The sequence below is a fragment of the Astatotilapia calliptera genome, chromosome 23 (assembly GCF_964374335.1).
Source record: "Astatotilapia calliptera chromosome 23, fAstCal68.1, whole genome shotgun sequence".
Taxonomy (NCBI): Eukaryota; Metazoa; Chordata; class Actinopteri; order Cichliformes; family Cichlidae; genus Astatotilapia; species Astatotilapia calliptera.
In genome coordinates this window covers 33,266,002-33,285,656 of record NC_137443.1, presented here as the reverse complement: position 1 = coordinate 33,285,656, position 19,655 = coordinate 33,266,002, and the positions used below count along the sequence as shown (strand labels likewise).

Genomic DNA, 19,655 nt, shown 5'->3' with positions numbered 1-19,655 from the left:
CACTGAACATATTGAGCCTGAGCTAAGAATCAACAACATACCAGCAGAGGCAATAAACTGCAGATTTTAACAACACAACGGGCAATTCTCACAGTGATGCTCACTGAATCTTCTGGCCTTTACCACACATTTCTGTGAACATTTTTCCACTTTGTACTCATTTGAGCACCAAACTATTTCAATTCCTAAACCCAGTCACGTCAGTGGGAGAGTTTTCCCTTTTTTTGAGAGATAATGGCAGGAGAGCAGGCAGAAGTTTGCAGTAGCTTTATTTTATTCCCCAGGGTTCCTTTAAAAGAAAGATATTGTGTAATTCAACCACATATAACTTTTTATCCCATTGAAAGTCTGCAAAAAAACAAAGTGGAGAATACTACCCACATTTTCCAAGAAAATCAGTAGTCATCTGATTTCAGCTGATTTGCTAAAAGTGACATCACTGTTGTGTAATGGTGGGTGGCTGATCAGTAAAGCGCGTGAGCTGTGTAGGCTAACTGCAAAATGATTAATGCGGGGTACAATTCTTAAGGACCTGAAAGGAAACTTACATTGGAAACCTTTGCTTTATCAGCTGAATTTCTAAGAGGATCTTAGCTGTGAGCCCTAATTTAGAAAGATGTCTTGTTTCAACACCAGATTGTTACTGTAGGAGACCCCCCCCCTACAATGTCTTAATTTTGTATGAGCAAGTCAAGTTGCCATATTAGGCTACTTCAGTTACAGTAAAGTTTTATTCAACCGTATTTTCAATTAGAAAATGTGTGTCAACGTTAGATAGAAAGAACTTTGAGAAGCACAGAAAAACTGCTTGTGTGAATGAGGCAAGTTTATAACATTTAAATGGACTGTTTTTTCTCTACCTGAACACTCAAAGCACCTTTCCATTTAAAGTTACAGTCTTTCCACACTATAAAAATAGAGATAAATTCAAAGAAATCATTAAACGCCCCAAACTATGAAATTCATGTCCATGAAACTTCTGAACACAACTGTTTATGGAAAGCTAGAAGATGACCCCAAATAGGACATAGCAAACACAAATAAAACAAAAATCACATCATCGGCTTAGAAGGTGGAGTTGGGTAGAGATGAGTTGGATACATAGCAACTTTAGCCAGACTAAAACCCAATAAATGGCGTGGCGTGGTTCATATTCGCCAAACAGGTGTGTAAAAGGGTATCATCTCAAACCAGCTGATGTAGATGTAGGGCTAAAGCTCAAGACTTCAGATATTTGTCGTGTAAATATTTATAATGAAAACTTTGAGACAGGATTTATAAATGGCCACTGCATATTCTTTGTATTGTGCATAAAGATGCATTTGCACGTGTATTTAGTGAACTGCTGCCAATAACTGTTTGCCATTACAGTGATAAATACTGAATGTAATCAGCCATTTCTTTACAAATCACGCAGCTGACATAATTTAATCTACAGTATCACTTAAGGCAGAAAAGGTATGTTTATGCTATAATAGTTAACATATAAACCTACCTGGTCTGGAAAATTAACTTGATCACATTATTTTTAATTGTTTTGTCATTAATAAGACCCACTTTAAAAAGTACCCTAAGTTCATAAAGTGCATCAAAAGCATTACAATAACAGCCACGTGTCATGAGATTATTGATCCGCTTTTCCTTAACAGTTTAAGAAGCTTAAATCAAAATACATTTGCACATGAAACCTTGTTGTTAATAACATGGTAGTGTATCCTGTATACTACACACTATACATAAAAAATAAATACTGTAGCTCTCTACCTTTTTTGGTTAAAAGATAGCTTAATCTAAGACTCTGTAGGCATCCTGCCCTTTGACTTTTCTAACATCAATCTGGCAGCCTAGATTAAAGTACGAGGTTTAGACTCTCAGGGTTGATAAGAGAAGTATCAAAATACCAGTGATCAATATTTGTAACGCACTTGCACATTGTCTATGACATCACTGCCAAACTTTAGATATTTCCTTTCCCATCAGCAGCCATTTTTCTTTCATTCATAAAGAATGCAAGTCATGAGGGAGACAAAATCTCCGGAGAAGTCAGTGTGCATTTAGCTGAAATGCTAGAAGTGTATGGAAATGCCCACTAATTGGCAAGAGACGGCCCGAAACTGATAAGGCTGCTTAGAAGTTCTTATCAGCTTGATGGCATGGACCATTACCCAAAAGAAACACTGCTGTGACCCAGCAAACTTCTGCAGCTTCGGTGCTCAGGTAGGACAGCGCACAGTCTACTTTCATGTCCAGTAAACATAAATATCAAGTGATGGCAAAGCACTGCTGCAGTCACATATTTTTTACTGAATCAATTTGCTCCGTGTACAGCGTTGGCCGAGACAGTTCTAGTTTGGCATTTTCTTTAGCCAGCGATGATTTAAACACAGATCCTCTCTGGTCTATCAGGGTGGACTGGCAGACAGAGGTCCAGCAAAAGTGCTGAACACCAGGGGAGAGTAGGATGAAGACCCAGGGGTCGACGATGGAGTTGACAGAGATGAAGCGGAGAGCAATCAGGTCTGAGGGATGATCATTCTCGCCATTGTAGTTGATGTACACTCGAATCTGAGGGAGGAAAGAGGAAGCAAGGAGTGAGGATAGAGAGATTATGAAGATTCCAAGGTACAATCTCAAAGCGAACATCATGAGAGAAAGACACACCACAGCTAGCATCCTGGTTCCAAATCAAACATTAAGCCTTTAATAGTAAACCATCACATAAAGACAGTTTGATATAGGGGGCTGAATTTGACTTAATTTTAATTTAATGCTGCCTGCATGTGGAAGGAGTTTGGAATCATCTTGACAGTGAACAGTGCAAAAGCCAGCCAACATCCAAAGAAGAAATTACAAGAAAGCCAATGTTGTAGAATAAAAGTGGTAAAAAAATACTACGAATGTTCATGTTTCATGTTTTTGCATTATTGCTCTAGCTAGCAAAATCACATCCGCTTATACTAGCCCATTTATTTATTTATCTATGCAGAATCTGTGGCTCTACTATATATTGATTATTTTGATTATTGAGGAAATACTGTTGGGACATCTAAGAAACTGGAGACTTTTTCTTTGTTTCTTCCAGCGAGATTAGCATGATAGCAATCAATCCAACGGCGAAAATGTTGCTGGCGAGTGGACTAGTGCGAGTGCTGTAAATTTTTAAAAAGGTGGAGAAATGGTCTCCACTTACACAAGAGGCTGAGGATAGAAGCCCAGATCTAAACTAGATTACATAATAACCAATGATAATTTGGGCTCAGTTTATCTTACAACCTGATCTCATTATGCATAGTTTTAATTGTTTCGGTTTTAGTCTGCATAACTGATTTCTCAAAAATAAATAGCACTACAATTTATCCCTAGTAATGCGCACACAAGATATTTTTACTAACTAATGTTCTACATCAGGAAGAATATTTAAATTTCTTGCAACTCCCAAATATGGGCTCTCATGCTTATTCACTCAGTTTACAGACAAAAATAACAATAAAATGAAAGTATTCTTACATATTTCAGTTTTTTAGCTCATCCTACCAATAATTCAAGAAATCTCCACCATTTTCAAAGCACATAGGTACTTCGGGCCGTTTGGATAAACAGACCAAATATTAAAAATGAAACTCCGTACTTTCTAACGTAAAAACCAAACTAAAATCACACTCTAACTACTCTTGTGGTAGTTCATGATGTACTTGTGTCCCCCCGTGTTTTAGGACAAATTTTCCTTTTTTTTTTTTTTACGTTCCAGGATATAAAGTTCCCTCCTTTAACTTTGTTTGCATGAAAAATATTTCTCAGGCCAATCACATATCTACTGATATAGTTAACTACTTGGTTAAGGTTAGGTAATAATAAGCAGTTTGGTTAGCTGTACATGGTCTGGATAAAAATCCTCTCTAAAGAGTCTCAAACATATGATCTGCAGGTAGGAAACATGCTTCCAACTGAAGCACCTTTTAAACTCGACTGAGTTCAAATTCAGATCTTTTCCGTTTTTGTAAGCTCACCATATGATTTTCATCTGCCTCGGTCTACAACCTCCAACCTTGTTCAAAAGACAAAATCAAAGAAAGGTAGTAGAAAAATTGATGTATTATAAAGTACTTGAGCTTTTAAATACAGCTGCTTTCATTAGCACCCCTTAGGCCAAGAATGAGCATCAAATTACACTAATTAGTTCCTCCTTTGCAGCTGGAATGTCAGTGAAATCAGCCACTGCATTTATTGGCAGGAAGAAGCAGTAAATTCCCTCAGCACATAACCACAAGGTTGAGAACCAGCATGTTAATACAATCCATGGAAGCTGTGACTAGTCTGCAGGTTTAGAAATGACTGCTACTCTCTCTCGGGGATCGAGGGGAACAATATACAGTTAAAAGGATCAAATAACAACGGACAATAACCTCCTAATATTTTACATGCTCGCTGTATTCCCTAACAGTGCTTCTCTTATTCACTTCCTGTCCTCCACCCACCCTTTTCTCTTTCTCTGAAATTCTTTTTTTTATTGCTATCTGCAAGTTTTTATTTAGCGCTTTCTCTTTTGCTTTCCACTCTACATTTGTGTTAGCACCTATGAGAGCACTCAGATTATCACCTGGAAATAAGGAGTAATTTGCATGAAAAATTTGCAAGAAAAATCAGCATGTATTTCAAAAATACAAATGATGAAGGAACAATGTGAACAACCTTGGAATAAAACACAAAATGTGCCTTTTGCGTGTTCTGTTCTTTAAGTGCAAACCCCAGTGCCATTTTAAACAAAGCCAGATGGGATCATTACTCTGATCAGTGACAGCCTTCACCATGTGTGAGAAACGAGAATGCGAGGAGACAGAAGTCAGACTTTCACCGTGAGCCCACGTTTCTCTCACAGCACCAACAGGAAGCGTTGTTGTGAGTCTTTGAGGGTATTGATCAGAGAACTAATGTCATCTGTTTTAGTTTCATTTCGAAGAGCAAAATGTTACACAGCTACAGTGTATGCTGAGCAGATACTGAGTCAGAGGTGATGACATTATTAATTTTGCCCTCATGATATCGTGTTACTTATTAATGTTGGCTAGCGTTTTCACATTTTAATGCGATCACAGATAACCACATCATCTGTCCACGATTTCATATCCGCAGAAAAATGTAATATGATCTTGCCATGTGGCTGTGTGTATTTGATATCCTGACTGTGGTCTCACATTACAATCTGGACACCCAAGAGTATATACAGTATATCACTGTGTCCTTGGGAATCTCACAATCATTTTGCAAACATGAAAAACCTTAAATATTTATTCAAGCCCCACCTTCTTGAGCTACAGTCATTATTAGAGAACTGCTCAGTGATGACAGTCACAACATCAGATCTTATCATGAAAAGGGTAGCAGTTTTATCACTTTAAAATACACTTGGCTTGAATGCTAACGTATGACTCTACTTTGAAGGCAAACCTCCATCTTCAATGTGTGCTGCACTTGATAATTTGCACTAACATTCGGCTAGTATTTGCAGGCCAACATGAAAAACTACAGGCAGCTATGGCAATCTGCTAGGAACCAAAGCAATGACTAGGAAGTTTTTGGTGCAACTACTTCTTTGCATCCAACTTCACCCAAGCGACCGCCAAAAACCAGCGAGCGGTGGTAAAAAGTCTGATGACTCAGCCACTCAAAATTGTTGCTGCATAATAGCTGAACATGACTGACATGAAGATGCAGTCTGTCCAACAGAATCACAAACTTTTTTTCTATTAAAAAAATACAGAATAAGTTTGCATCTAAATGATGCCATCAAGTCACCATAATCATACACCCTAACTAACAGCTTTGCATGGTAAAATTAGCAGTTTTGTCAATGTCGTCTGGTGGAGTTCAAGAGTTTGACTTGTTAAGAAGCACCACCTGAAACCAGGAAAAGCACTGAAAATGTTCAACATATAACATACATTTAAACTGATATCAACACATGTAAGTTTACTTTCTTGCTAGAAGGCAATACTGCATCGTTGATGGTGTTAAAAAAAGACTACTATGGGTAACATGTAATTAAAGCGGATTATCCCCAACTAAGTGAAAACAATTTACTCAGAGAATATGATAAAAATCTTTAAATGGTTCTATGGACTGAAAAAAGGCAACCCAGTTCTGGAGATATACATCATCGAATACATATTTTATTTTATGTCTCTCCAGTAAAAATAAAACCACCAAAATTTGACTCTTCATGTATTTGGAATTTAGCAAACTTACAAATTTAGTAGGGGAACAAATAATTATTTCCCCCACTGCGTTCTACTGTAGCCCAAGTAGATTTCCTTCCTCCCTCATGTCCCTGTTTACCCTCGCTGTACCAAAAGTCATGCATTTCACTGAGTTGTCTGTTGAGGCAGTGAAGAAACCTGATCTCAGTGTCTTGTACCTGCCTACAGAATTCTACATCTGGCTGCAGTTGTCTGATAGTTGATTCTCATTAACACAATTAGAAGCTGTCAAAATGTTCAGTTTTACGGCATCCTGTGATGATTACGCTCCTCATTACTGTTAAAGACATTTTTTTAAAAGTCCTGTGTATGAATAGCTTATGTTACAAAAGCACTAGAAATTTTAAGTGAGTGGATGTGTGACAATTTGAGGGATTTACATAACGATCAAACAATAACTGTTAAATTAATAATACTCCTTGAGGAACACTCTCTGAAGGGCTCTGCTTGTAAGAACACGGTTCATAAAGTGGCTTCCGCCTTGGCGTCGTCTGCTTTTTATATTGTGGCTGATATTAAGTTAAGTATAATGCACAACTTGGCAGACACTGCAGAGCTGAAGGTTATGACTCCGTATTTCAGGTCAGAGCTGAGAAGCAACAGCACACGGGATGGCACTTTAGCACATAACCGATGTCTGCAACTAAGTGCATGGCATCATATTTTGCTGGGAAAGCTACTCATTTAGCATTTGAAGAACAAAGTGACGCTTAGGAAATCAAATGTTTCTCATATGTCTACTTTGTAAACATGCTATGCTAGTCAGAAATATCATATAACAAAGTCTAACAACATAGAGGTTTTGTTTTTGGTGTTTTACTACCATCCCCTGAGCAATCATCTGTGATATTGTTACAAGTGACATTTCTAATTGCACTTGGAAAGACAGATACTCATGATCTTCTCATTACAGCCTGAATCCAAATTGCTTTCTGATGACATTACTGATAAAATCTTAAAGGTTGCTTCCAGTTACCAAGCATACTGCAAGTGAAGCTTGCTGTTTGGAATGATAACTTGACCTTAAAACATAACTTCTATTTGATGGGGGGGGGTTGGATTGTAGTCCTGGACATTTCATTATCTACTCACTATTTAAATAAAACTTAAGTATAATAATAATGACAATGTTTATGTGTTAGTCCCCGTAGGGGAATTATTCTTCTGCATTTAACCCATTCACCCAGTGAAGCAGTGGGCAGCCACCAGTGTAGGGACGGTACCTTGCTCAGGGGTACCTCAGGGTAGCTGTTCAGTGGATTTGAACCCCCAACCTTCCAATCATGGGGCAACCACTTCACCTACTGAGCTATCCCTAAATATGTGAATCAATATGTGATGGAAGAAATCATTAGGAAAAATATAGCTTGGGATCATAAATAGCTTTATAAATATCTTGGATTGATTTATTTTTAATTTAATAATTTCGTAATTCAGAGTTGTGGCAGTGCAGAAGCCTGGCCAAGCTGTAATAAACCCTTTCACATAGGAAGTGGCATGTGCTGTGCTGCGCTCTGAAACCCAGTCTTTTCTATGGCTTGTGCCATGCAGTTTCCTGCTGTTTTGAGCAAAGCATAGCATAAGTTTGCCGGGCAGGGAGCACTTGTGGAGGCGTGGCTCAACACAAATTTCTGGCTGATCATTCAACATAGCCGTTAGTGCAGCGCATGCTGGAAAACACCCTGAAAAACTCACCAGTCTATTTTATTCATGCATCCATCCATGCATCTATCCATTCATTCTCTTCCGCTTATCCTTATCGGGGATAACTTTTCAGACACAATTTCTCTGCTGTAGCTGCTTAGTGGCAAAGTGCCTAAAGATACCATTTAAGTTTTCTGATATGTAGACAAAACACTGGTTTATCCCTTGAGTTACAGTGGGGCAAAAAAGTATTTAGTCAGCCACCGATTGTGCAAGTTCCCCCACTTAAAATGATGACAGAGGTCAGTAATTTGCACCAGAGGTACACTTCAACTGTGAGAGACAGAATGTGAAAAAAAAATCCATGAATCCACATGGTAGGATTTGTAAAGAATTTATTCGTAAATTAGGGTGGAAAATAAGTATTTGGTCACCTCAAACAAGGAAAATCTCTGGCTCTCACAGACCTGTAACGTCTTCTGTAAGAAGCTTTTCTGTCCCCCACTCATGTCAAAATGATCATGAGAACGGTGAGCAAAGATCCCAGAACCACACGGGGGGACCTGGTGAATGACCTGCAGAGAGCTGGGACCAAAGTAACAAAGGTCACCATCAGTAACACACGACAACGGCAGGGAATCAAATCCCGCAGTGCCAGACGTGTTCCGCTGCTGAAGCCAGTGCATGTCCAGGCCCGTCTGAAGTTTGCCAGAGAGCACATGGATGATACAGCAGAGGATTGGGAGAATGTCATGTGGTCAGATGAAACCAAAGTAGAACTTTTTGGTATAAACTCAACTCGTCGTGTTTGGAGGAAGAAGAATACTGAGTTGCATCCCAAGAACACCATACCTACTGTGACGCATGGGGGTGGAAACATCATGCTATGGGGCTGTTTTTCTGCCAAGGGGACAGGACGACTGATCCGTGTTAAGGACAGAATGAATGGGGCCATGTATCGTGAGATTTTGAGCCAAAACCTCCTTCCATCAGTGAGAACTTTGAAGATGAAACGAGGCTGGGTCTTCCAACATGACAATGATCCAAAACACACCGCCCGGGCAACAAAGGAGTGGCTCCGTAAGAAGCATTTGAAAGTCCTGGAGTGGCCTAGCCAGTCTCCAGACCTCAACCCCATAGAAAATCTGTGGCGGGAGTTGAAAGTCCGTGTTGCTCGGCGACAGCCCCAAAACATCACTGCTCTCGAGAAGATCTGCATGGAGGAATGGGCCAAAATACCAGCTACTGTGTGTGCAAACCTGGTAAAGACCTATAGTAAACGTTTGACCTCTGTTATTGCCAACAAAGGTTATGTTACAAAGTATTGAGTTGTATTTTTGTTATTGACCAAATACTTATTTTCCACCCTGATTTACGAATAAATTCTTTACAAATCCTACCATGTGGATTCATGGATTTTTTTTTTCACATTCTGTCTCTCACAGTTGAAGTGTACCTCTGTTGCAAATTACTGACCTCTGTCATCATTTTAGGTGGGGGAACCTGCACAATCGGTGGCTGACTAAATACTTTTTTGCCCCACTGTAGGTAGTTTTGTATGCTTGAATGATTCATAGGCCAGTGTTACGTGGCTTAACAAAAAAAAAAAAATCAAAAACAAGACAAGACAAAAAAAAAAAGTTAAAAAAGGAAAGATGTGAATATTTTAGCAAGCCCCTGTACACAAACTGAAGTGCATCATCTTTGGCTTTAAAATAGGCAGCAGCTTCACAAAGGCACTACAGAAATTCCTGTCTACACATTGGCATCAAAGCAACCGATAATCTACTGCAATGTTTATGAGTATTGCATTTCCACCACGTGTCCACAGAGAAACAGTTACATTTGCATATGTATCAGACTTCACACAATAAACAGTATCGGCTGTGGGTGACATTTTGATACACATCTGATAAGACAGCAGTTTTTCAGCAACCAGGCTAAAAAAAACAAAACAAAAAACAGTTTTATCTTTCAATCAGCACTCGAGATCAGATAAGCTGAAAAGAGATGCATATACATGAGTTGCATATCAGTCAAACCGCTAAGCCAGTACTTCGCTTTCCTTTTGTAAATAGCTAAACATTGTCTCTAATTTTGTATAAGTGGAACGTGGTTTGTGTTCTAGGGGGTCTGAAATAGTGGTAGTGTAGTATTAAGGTAATGTGACACAGTGTGAACCTAATAACAAGTACTCTAACCAAAATATCACTATTACCAAAGTGTATAAAGGATATAAAGTGTCAAAAAAGACTAGCCTGTAAGCCTGCATGACCAACAATGTAGCACAAAAACTGCAGTGACCTAATCAGGCCGGTCACAAATAGTAGACAAGGGATGTTAAACATGTGGTCTGGCGGGCAGAACCAGACAGCTAAGAGTCAGTTCAGTGAAGGGTCTTGCAATTGTGAAAATTGTAGGCATTGAAGTAAAAAAAATGTATTTATTTATTTATTTTGTCTACGGAAGGAGGCGTTGACCATTCCTATTGGTCCCCACTCCCTGCTGTAATTAAGTGGGAGAAGGGACATATTTAGGGATGGGGAGAAAAGGACCCCAGTGCCCATCTGACCCCACCACAGAGAAAAAAACTACACCCGCCCTAACATTCAGTCAACTCCCAGACTACATAAGACAATAAACAACAAGGTTAAGTCCATCCTCCACCTCTGGTAGATTCATCCACCTGTAGAGTGGTCTCCTCAAAAGAAGAGACAAAAAAAACTGAATTGGCCATGAATGGCTCCTACGGATTCAGTTCAGCCCAAACAAACTGATGAACAAAGGTCATTTGCAGAACAACACTCCATTGTCACTTACCACTAGTGGTAGTGTACAGATGATAAAGGTAACGGTCATGACGACCATCATGGTCAGATGCTCCACCTCCTCTGACATGGACAGAAGCTTGCGCTCACTGTTGGATCTCATTGTGGACATCACTGTGCCATTTCTCCTCCGGCGCTGGTACATCCTATACAGCTGGTACACCACAAAGGCGTTACACACTACAATGGCCACCACGAGCACCAGCATAAAAGTGGCATACAGAATGGCATAGGCTTTGTTCTGTGGTTTCACTGCATTCATGTCAATGAAGCACCATGTGCCCGGGCAGTATTGTACATATCTCCCAAATCCAGCAAAAGGGAGGAGACAGAATATTATGCACAACAAAAACACCAGCAATATTGTGATGTATGCACACTTCTTGGTGACATGCCGGCTGTACAGGTAGGGGTACCCAATGGCAAAGCATCTTTCTAGTGCTGTAGAGAAGAGGAGCAACATGGTAGCCAGGCTGAAGAAGGTCATACTGGCACCAAAGTACGAACACAAGCCGCAAGTTTTAGGCCTCATACCAATCAGGGTTAAGTTGCGCGAGTATGAAAGCAGCACTAATGGGCTGACCAAACAGGTTCCAGTCAAGTCCGTAACCACCAATGATGTGATGAGGATGTGGAACAAGCTGCGCTGCCATGTGCCTCCACTCCTTACGTTCCTGCGTCGCCGTATTTCCAAGATCACCAGGGCAGCTACGTTTCCAAAGATGCCTATAGCAAACATGGAGGCGCTGACCAGGGGGTTCACAGGAGGGTTAATGTGGTGCTTGAAGTGGCATGTATCGTTGTCTACATCTATCCTTGAGCAGTTGCTTTCACCCATCCTGTTAAACCAAAAATAGGAAAAGAGATCTGTGAGACGTAGTCTTGACAACAAATTTTTTTTTCACTATTATTAGCTTGATCAAAATGATTGGTGAAAAATGTCTTAACAAAATACAACTCAATTGATATAAGTACTTTTAACAGAGTTCCAAATAACACTAGCAAAATTGTATATGGGAATTATTATCACACTATCAGTATGTATTATTTACTTTTAAGAAAACAGAAAGAACTAGACTCCGCAATGCCTTTCTTTCACTGTACCACCGTGGCCCTCATCAGCATACAAAAGTACAAAGAACCAACCATGTTTAGTATGAGCCAATGCCACGGTGACAGTATATACAGTCTGGTACAACAACTTTGCAACAAATTATTAAGACCTAGAAAGATTCAATTCAATTCAATTCAATTTATTTATATAGCGCCAAATCACAACAAAAGTCGCCTCAAGGCGCTTCATAGATACAGAGAAAAACCCAACAATCATATGACCCCCTATGAGCAAGCACTTTGGCGACAGTGGGAAGGAAAAACTCCCTTTTAACAGGAAGAAACCTCCGGCAGAACCAGGCTCAGGGAGGGGCGGCCATCTGCTGCGACCGGTTGGGGTGAGAGAAGGAAGACAGGATAAAGACATGCTGTGGAAGAGAGACAGAGGTTAACAACAGATATGATTCAATGCAGAGAGGTCTATTAATACATAGTGAGTGAGAAAGGTGACTGGAAAGGAAAAACTCAATGCATCATGGGAATCCCCCGGCAGCCTACATCTATTGCAGCATAACAAAGGGAGGATTCAGGGTCACCTGGTCCAGCCCTAACTATATGCTTTAGAAAAAAGGAAAGTTTTAAGCCTAATCTTAAAAGTAGAGATAGTGTCTGTCTCCCGAATCCAAACTGGAAGCTGGTTCCACAGAAGAGGGGCCTGAAAACTGAAGGCTCTCCCTCCCATTCTACTTTTAAATACTCTAGGAACAACAAGTAGGCCTGCAGAGCGAGAGCGGAGCGCTCTAATAGGGTGATATGGTACTACAAGGTCATTAAGATAAGATGGGGCCTGATTATGTAAGACCTTGTATGTGAGGAGCAGGATTTTGAATTCAATTCTGGATTTAACAGGAAGCCAATGAAGGGAAGCCAAAACAGGAGAAATATGCTCTCTCTTTCTAGTCCCTGTCAGTACTCTTGCTGCAGCATTTTGGATTAGCTGAAGGCTTTTCAGTGAGTTTTTTGGACATCCTGATAATAATGAATTACAGTAGTCCAGCCTGGAAGTAATAAATGCATGAACTAGTTTTTCAGCGTCACTCTGAGACAGGATATTTCTAATTTTAGAGATGTTGCGCAAATGGAAGAAAGCAGTCTTACATATTTGTTTAATATGTGCGTTGAAGGACATGTCCTGGTCAAAAATGACTCCAAGGTTCCTCACCGCGTTACTGGAGGCCAAGGTAATGCCATCCAGAGTAAGAATCTGATTAGATACCATATTTCTAAGATTTTCAGGGCCGAGTACAATAACCTCAGTTTTATCTGAATTAAGAAGCAGAAAGTTAGCGGCCATCCAGGTCTTTATGTCTTTAAGACATTCCTGCAGTTTAACTAATTGGTGTGTGTTATCTGGCTTCATGGACAGATAGAGCTGGGTGTCATCTGCATAGCAGTGAAAATGTATGCTATGTCTTCTAATGATACTGCCTAAGGGAAGCATATATAATGTAAACAGAATTGGTCCTAGCACTGAACCCTGTGGAACTCCATAATTAACCTCAGTGTGTGAAGAGGACTCTCCATTTACATGCACGAATTGGAGTCTATTAGATAGATATGATACAAACCACTGCAGCGCAGTACCTGTAATACCTACAGCATGTTCTAATCGCTCTAATAGGATATTATGATCAACAGTATCGAACGCTGCACTGAGGTCTAGCAGGACAAGCACAGAGATGAGTCCACTGTCAGAGGCCATAAGAAGATCATTTGTAACCTTCACTAAAGCTGTTTCTGTGCTGTGCTGAGCTCTGAAACCTGACTGAAACTCTTCAAATAAACCATTCCTCTGCAGATGATCTGTTAGCTGTTTGACAACTACTCTTTCAAGGATTTTTGATATGAAAGGAAGGTTGGAGATTGGCCTATAATTAGCTAAGACTGCTGGGTCTAGAGATGGCCTTTTGAGTAAAGGTTTAACTACAGCCAGCTTGAAGGCCTGTGGTACATAGCCGATTATTAGAGATAGGTTGATCATATTTAAGATCGAAGAATTAATTAATGGCAGGACTTCTTTGAGCAGTTTTGTAGGAATGGGGTCTAAAAGACACGTTGATGGTTTGGAGGAAGTAATTATTGAAGTTAACTCAGAAAGATCAATTGGAGAAAAAGAGTCTAACTTAATATCAATGGTACTAAGAGTAACTGTAGATAATATTACATCTGTGGGATGATTATTGGTAATTTTTTCTCTAATGATAAAAATTTTATTTGTGAAGAAGTTCATGAAGTCATTACTAGTTAACGTTAAAGGGATGGTTGGCTCAAAAGAGCTCTGACTTTTTGTCAGCCTGGCTACAGTGCTGAAGAGACAGGATACCAAGATGGTGCTCAACAAATTCAGTTAGATTAAAATAACTAAATAAAGATACACTTTTGTATGTAACATGTTACAAAGTTACAAAGTAACGTGATTACAAAGTAACGTGATTACAAAGTAACGTGATTACAAAGTAACGCTTGACTGTAATCATATTAGAGTTTTCTATAATGCAGTAAAGTAAATTACTGTACCAACTGCATTATAAGGCTAACACAACTTCAGCTCTTTGCAAGCACCTGCACAGACAGCATGCAAACACAAATCTAGCCAAGAACCCAGAGTGATGATAAAGCCGAGTCCATGATGACTCCAGCACAGTAACCAGGCCCCGAATTTCCACAGTGATGGGCCATCAGCCTGCAGCCTCCATTTCTACCTGTTTTTGTTTCTAAAATAGAATTACTGGCGATTCTACTTTAATGTTTAGGCTGGTTTTCATCTTTGTTTGGCTTTGTGTTTATAAGTAAAATGTAATTATGTTTTACAGAGTAACGAGAAAGTAATATGCCAAGCAGTCAAATTACTTTCTCCGGCATCTAATTTCATTCCATAGTGCATTCTTTTAAGTCGAGTAAAGAGGAATGTGTAATGCAAGTGTAATACATTGCAAGAAAGGCACTTTCATACACATATTATGTAAAGAACTCAAGAGATTGGGTCTCCAGAGCTATGTAGCCCTAAAAAGACCACTTATCAGTGAAGCTAACCAGAAGAAAGGCTTCAATTTGATAGAGAGTGAAAATATTGGTCTCTACACCAGTAGAAAAAAAGTCACATAGTCTAATGAGCCCAGTTTTACCCTGTTCCAACTTTTCCATGAATTCATTTCTTTCTTCCCTGATTCTGTGGCTATATCCCGAAAGCTACATACTATCCTTTTAAATTGTGAAAGAGTTGTTCGGGGGGCTCAAGACATCATTTTCACATACTGTGGCCACCACTGACTCCGGACCTTCACATCATTCAGAATCTTTAGGAAGTCCATGTGTGTCCATGTGACATCATAAAAGCTAAAGTCAGGTCAACGATATAATAGAGTGTATGATGACAAATAAAATGAAAGGGCATGATAGATTCCCCTCCAGAGAAAAACAAACATGCTACATAACTCAACTACGCCCAGTCATAGTCATCTTTCATGTTTGCAGTTGCTCATGTGTTTTGTGGGTGAAACCAAACTGCTGGCAGTTGAAGACAAACTCAAGTCTGTGCAAAGGAAAAACTAGAGGCCTACAAATCTCTTATCCAGGACTTTTAATACAAAGATTTGTTGATTTATGGGTGTAATGTAAATGATAAAATACTGTCTTTAACTAGTTGTCTAAACAACTCGACAACTGCATTAAAACTGTTGGTTTTAATGTTCATTTTAACATAATGAGGGAACATGAACCTCAACACATGATCTTCACTGCAAAGCAAATTGAATTCTGACTCAGCTTTAGGGAATGCTCTAAGCGCTAAGTTCCAGCAGTTTCAAAATGACTTTCATTTGTTTAACTTCCGCTCACTGGTCCAAGAAAATCCAGTGTTGGCTGCCAAGAATGTTTACTGGTGTCATTTAAATTCACACCATTTTGACTGAAGCCAATAACGCTGATAACACATGGCGCACACTTGATGTTTGTAGGACTTTGTCTGACCTTACTGACCGCACGCATGCTGTGCGCAAAGGAAGATCCCCCCCCCCCCCCTCCCATTTCTCCTTTTTTACATTTGCAAAAATTCCACTAGTATATCTTTTGGAATTGTGAAACCCAAAGTTGTTCCTCTTTTTCCTCAGCAGTTAAGAGATATCAGCTGACAGGCAGAAAATCAGAAAGTGTATCTCAAGGTTTCACACAGTTACTTTTACAACGGCTGTGCTGATTTTTCAAAGTCTACGTCTGCATACTAATATTGCACATTTGCGCCGTTTGCATGACTTTCTGTGGGTGTGATTGCCTTCACTTCCACTGGATGTGTAACAGGCTCACTTGCTGTGACTGATTACGCCCGCTGTTACTTTGGGCTTCAGATGCTCCTGAACTGATTAAACAGCTACAAAACAACGTCGGGAGTCTGAAAGATGTGACCAGGTTTTGGTTCTTGGATGAAGTTCTTTGCAGATTTTTCATGACGTCAGTTTTTGACAGCTATTTAAAAAATTCTGGAAAAATGTGACTTTATTAATTAACACGCTTTAATGAAAACAAACAAGCCGGCTTCCGTTTAATTTAATATCGATGACTTCTTGTAAACAAGACACGGCGGTTTGCTGTCTGGTTTCAAAGTATTTATTTAATTGGTAAAAAGATGTTTGAAGCATGTGACGAAGGCTTTCAGTTACATCATTCACACTCAAGAAAACAACGCGACTGTCCCTCACAGAAGCAACACACATCCAAAAAAATTAAGTTCTCACCTGCTTTTTGACTTTCCTTCACTAGTGTAGAAGTTTGTCGTTTATCAATGTCCCAGTCGAGTCGCAATGCAGGTAAAAACACAAGAAAATACCCACCGTATATTCCCTCTTCTTTCACTTACGGAGCCGCTCTGGATTCAAGGTAAGTTGGTGCGAGAGCGAGGCGCGCGCTGCTGTGAGAGTCAGGCATGAGTGGACCCGGGTAAAGGGAATCGTGCGGTGACGTCACACCCAAAAGGTCCACCCACGCAGTGAATGCGTGCCCGTGCAAGCCTTACCTTAAAAATACTGTTAAATAGCGCTCACTGTGAGTTCAGCTGCAGAACAGTCTTTGTTCAGTTTGTCTGTCAGACTGCAGTCACGTGACGGGGATGATACTTCCCTGTTTAAACAAGTCATGTAGCTTCACTTTGGTAAGAATGACAACCGATCACTCCTAAGTTAAAGAAAGTACCACAGAAGCGAATTATCTACATTGTTTGTAACATTATATGTCTTTATTTTTGGAAATGCTGCATTATACTAACAAATAGGTTATTTAATGAAGAAGGGGTTTCACACTAGCCTTCAACTGGCTTACAATGTTTTTAGAAACAAGGCCACTCTCCAGATTGTACACAAGACTTTTAAATGCGACAAGCAGCTATTTTGGGGGAACTATTGTAAAAAAAAAATTTAAACAAACAGCTGTAGCACTAATGTGAAGTAATTATATAAAAATGTAATCTGCTCCCTTTCTTTCTGAAGTCCCTAAAGCAATATTACATGGCATTATTATTCATGGTGAGTTTCCAACACTAAAAACAAAAAGAAAAGTTATAGCATGGACTGTTTCCTGTCTGATAAAATGACGTGTGTGTGTGTGTGTGTGTGTGTGTGTGTGTGTGTGTGTGTGTGTGTGTGTGTGTGTGTGTGTGTGTGTGTGTGTCTGTCTCCTGCTTTTATCTTGAATGTACAATTAGGAGATTCAAAGAAAGATGTCTGTTTTCTCATATGTAGGGTTTGTGTATTCTTTTGGGGTTTGTTTTTTTCTTCAAATTAATGTACATTTGAGGTGAGTTTCCCAAGAAGATGAATAAAAGTGTTTGTCCCGTATGAATCAGCATAAAAAAAACCAAACAAACCAAACAAAAAAACTGTAGAAAAATTCCATGCCAATATCAATACATCACTTGATAAAACAGATAGAAGAAGAAAACAGAATAAATGCCAAACAAGATCCAATAATGTGCCTTTATTGGAACATGTTGCCATCGTTGGACATTGTAAGATTAAGCTCAATGGGGATTTCAGGTCAGTGAGTGACTTCTTTACCATTTACCTTTTTTCTTTTTCTTTCTTTTCTTTTTTCTTTTACAATTCGTCTCCTCTGGTTTGAAAAGCCTTGTAATCAGCTAATGTCTAAAGCACACGTGCAACCACAGAATTGTATCACATATAATCTCCTGCCCAACACCTCAAATTCTAAATGTTATTTACAGTTTTCACAGCTCACACACAGAAATTTCACACACCCTTCCTTCCTGCCTGGTCTTTCTTCCTTTTTTAAAAACTCTTTCTATCTCTCGCTCTCTTTCATATTGCAGATCTTGTAGCTTCCACTTTTATTTCCTGTAATACCTTTCGCTTCCCTTACAGCTTGTCTGCTCCCATTTTGTTTCCTTTCCTTTCTTTTTCCTACCTTTCCTCTGTCAGCACCTTTTCCATTATGTCCTTTTTCTTGTCATTTCCCCGTCCTTCTACTTTTTGCCCTTTTACAGTTGATTTCATGCTTTCTTTGATCACCTAACCATTACAAATTAAAAGACTCAACCACAATTTTCAGCTTATAGATACAAAACCTACAAATCCAGATTTTTCAAGTAACAGCCCCACCCGTGAGTCGATATTGATCCAAGCAAAGGATTTATAAATAGCGATCATTGTTGTCTGTCTTTGCTCTTTATTTAGAACCATTTCAATTATTGATCAAGGTCTTGATCCACAAAGTCTATGTCCTGCTGCTCTGGTAAACAGCCTTTGTTGGGAGTTTGGCATCAGTCAAAGTGCTGACAGCTGCTGTACAAATTGTTAGTGTCTCGTGATTTCTTTTCTGCACAAACACACACAAGCCCCACTGCTGTCAACAGGATACAACTGTATGTGTGTGCTTTGCTGTAGCCTGCTAATGGTCTGTGTTTGAATCATTGATGAGTTCATCGATTTGTTTTTCTTTTTTTAGTGAATATTGACTTTCACAGCTGAAGCATAAAGAACTGACATCCTGTAATTACACACTGAAACAGTGAAAAGCAAAACGGAAGATGAACACATCAAACCTTCTAATCACACTATGGGAAATGCACTTTGTTATATATGTGTATTTATTTTATGGCACACGGTCGTCCAATTATAAATATGGGATATGATTGCATGTGGGTCTTCCTTTATTACATGATAGACAGACGGTTTAAAATATCTGTGTGTGTGTGTGTGTGTGTGTGTGTGTGTGTGTGTGTGTGTGTGTGTGTGTGTGTGTGTGTGTGTGTGTGTGTGTGTGTGCAAAGTAAACCACAAATCAGACAGCAAAATCACACAGAATAGACGACCCACACTGTGTGGAATTTAATCTCTCTGCTTTGTCTTTGTCTCCACCTACTGGTTTCTGTGTGTAAGTGCAAGCTCGGATTTCCTGTCTGAAGAAAAGCTCGCTGATACAGGTATGTACAGTAGGAAATACTCCTCACTTGTGTCCCATCACTTCACAACACATTTGCGGTTGTTTTTAGGTCTCGTTTAACTTAAAGGAGAAAGTGTTCATTTTTTGGCAATCAGTTCTGCACACAGTAACCTCAATGTCAAGAATCTACCTGTATGAACTTCCCTTGGCTGTTGGACAGGGGCATTTTCAGGGTTTTTGAAATGAAAAGTGGACAAGTGGAGACAAAACAAGAAGTGGCAGACCTAAAAAGGACAAACAGTGTGAAAGTCATGTTGTTAATAAACAGGAAATTATTCAGCAAAAACCTGACCCGGGACCTGATCCTTATGTTGGTCTCAGTGGAAGGCTGGCTGTCACAAGGCCATTCTTTAAGAAGGGAAAAGTC

At 39.5% G+C, this 19,655-nt stretch overlaps 1 protein-coding gene across 2 annotated transcripts; it reads right to left on the bottom strand.

Moving 5' to 3' along the window:
• Positions 1-805: 805 nt before the first annotated feature.
• Positions 806-16,763, bottom strand: ptger2a (prostaglandin E receptor 2a (subtype EP2)). 2 transcript variants are annotated; one of them, XM_026159329.2, is made up of 3 exons: positions 16,570-16,763; positions 10,719-11,565; positions 806-2,565 (listed from the first exon to the last, which is right to left on the bottom strand). In XM_026159329.2, exons 2-3 carry the CDS (start codon positions 11,562-11,564, stop codon positions 2,290-2,292), a joined length of 1,122 nt encoding a protein of 373 aa, XP_026015114.2. In that variant the 5' UTR covers position 11,565; positions 16,570-16,763; the 3' UTR covers positions 806-2,289. The 2 variants fall into 2 exon arrangements, with proteins under 2 accessions (XP_026015114.2, XP_080153601.1); XM_080297475.1 differs by having other exon boundaries at positions 16,666-16,731.
• Positions 16,764-19,655: the final 2,892 nt, after the last annotated feature.

Excerpts from the sequence above, each read along its gene's own strand:
- ptger2a (XM_026159329.2), bottom strand. The coding sequence starts at position 11,564 with ATGGGTGAAAGCAACTGCTCAAGGATAGATGTAGACAACGATACATGC. Across the intron at positions 2,566-10,718 it reads TCTGTACACTACCACTAGTG|ATTCGAGTGTACATCAACTA; the intron begins GTAAGTGACAAT and ends TTCCTCCCTCAG.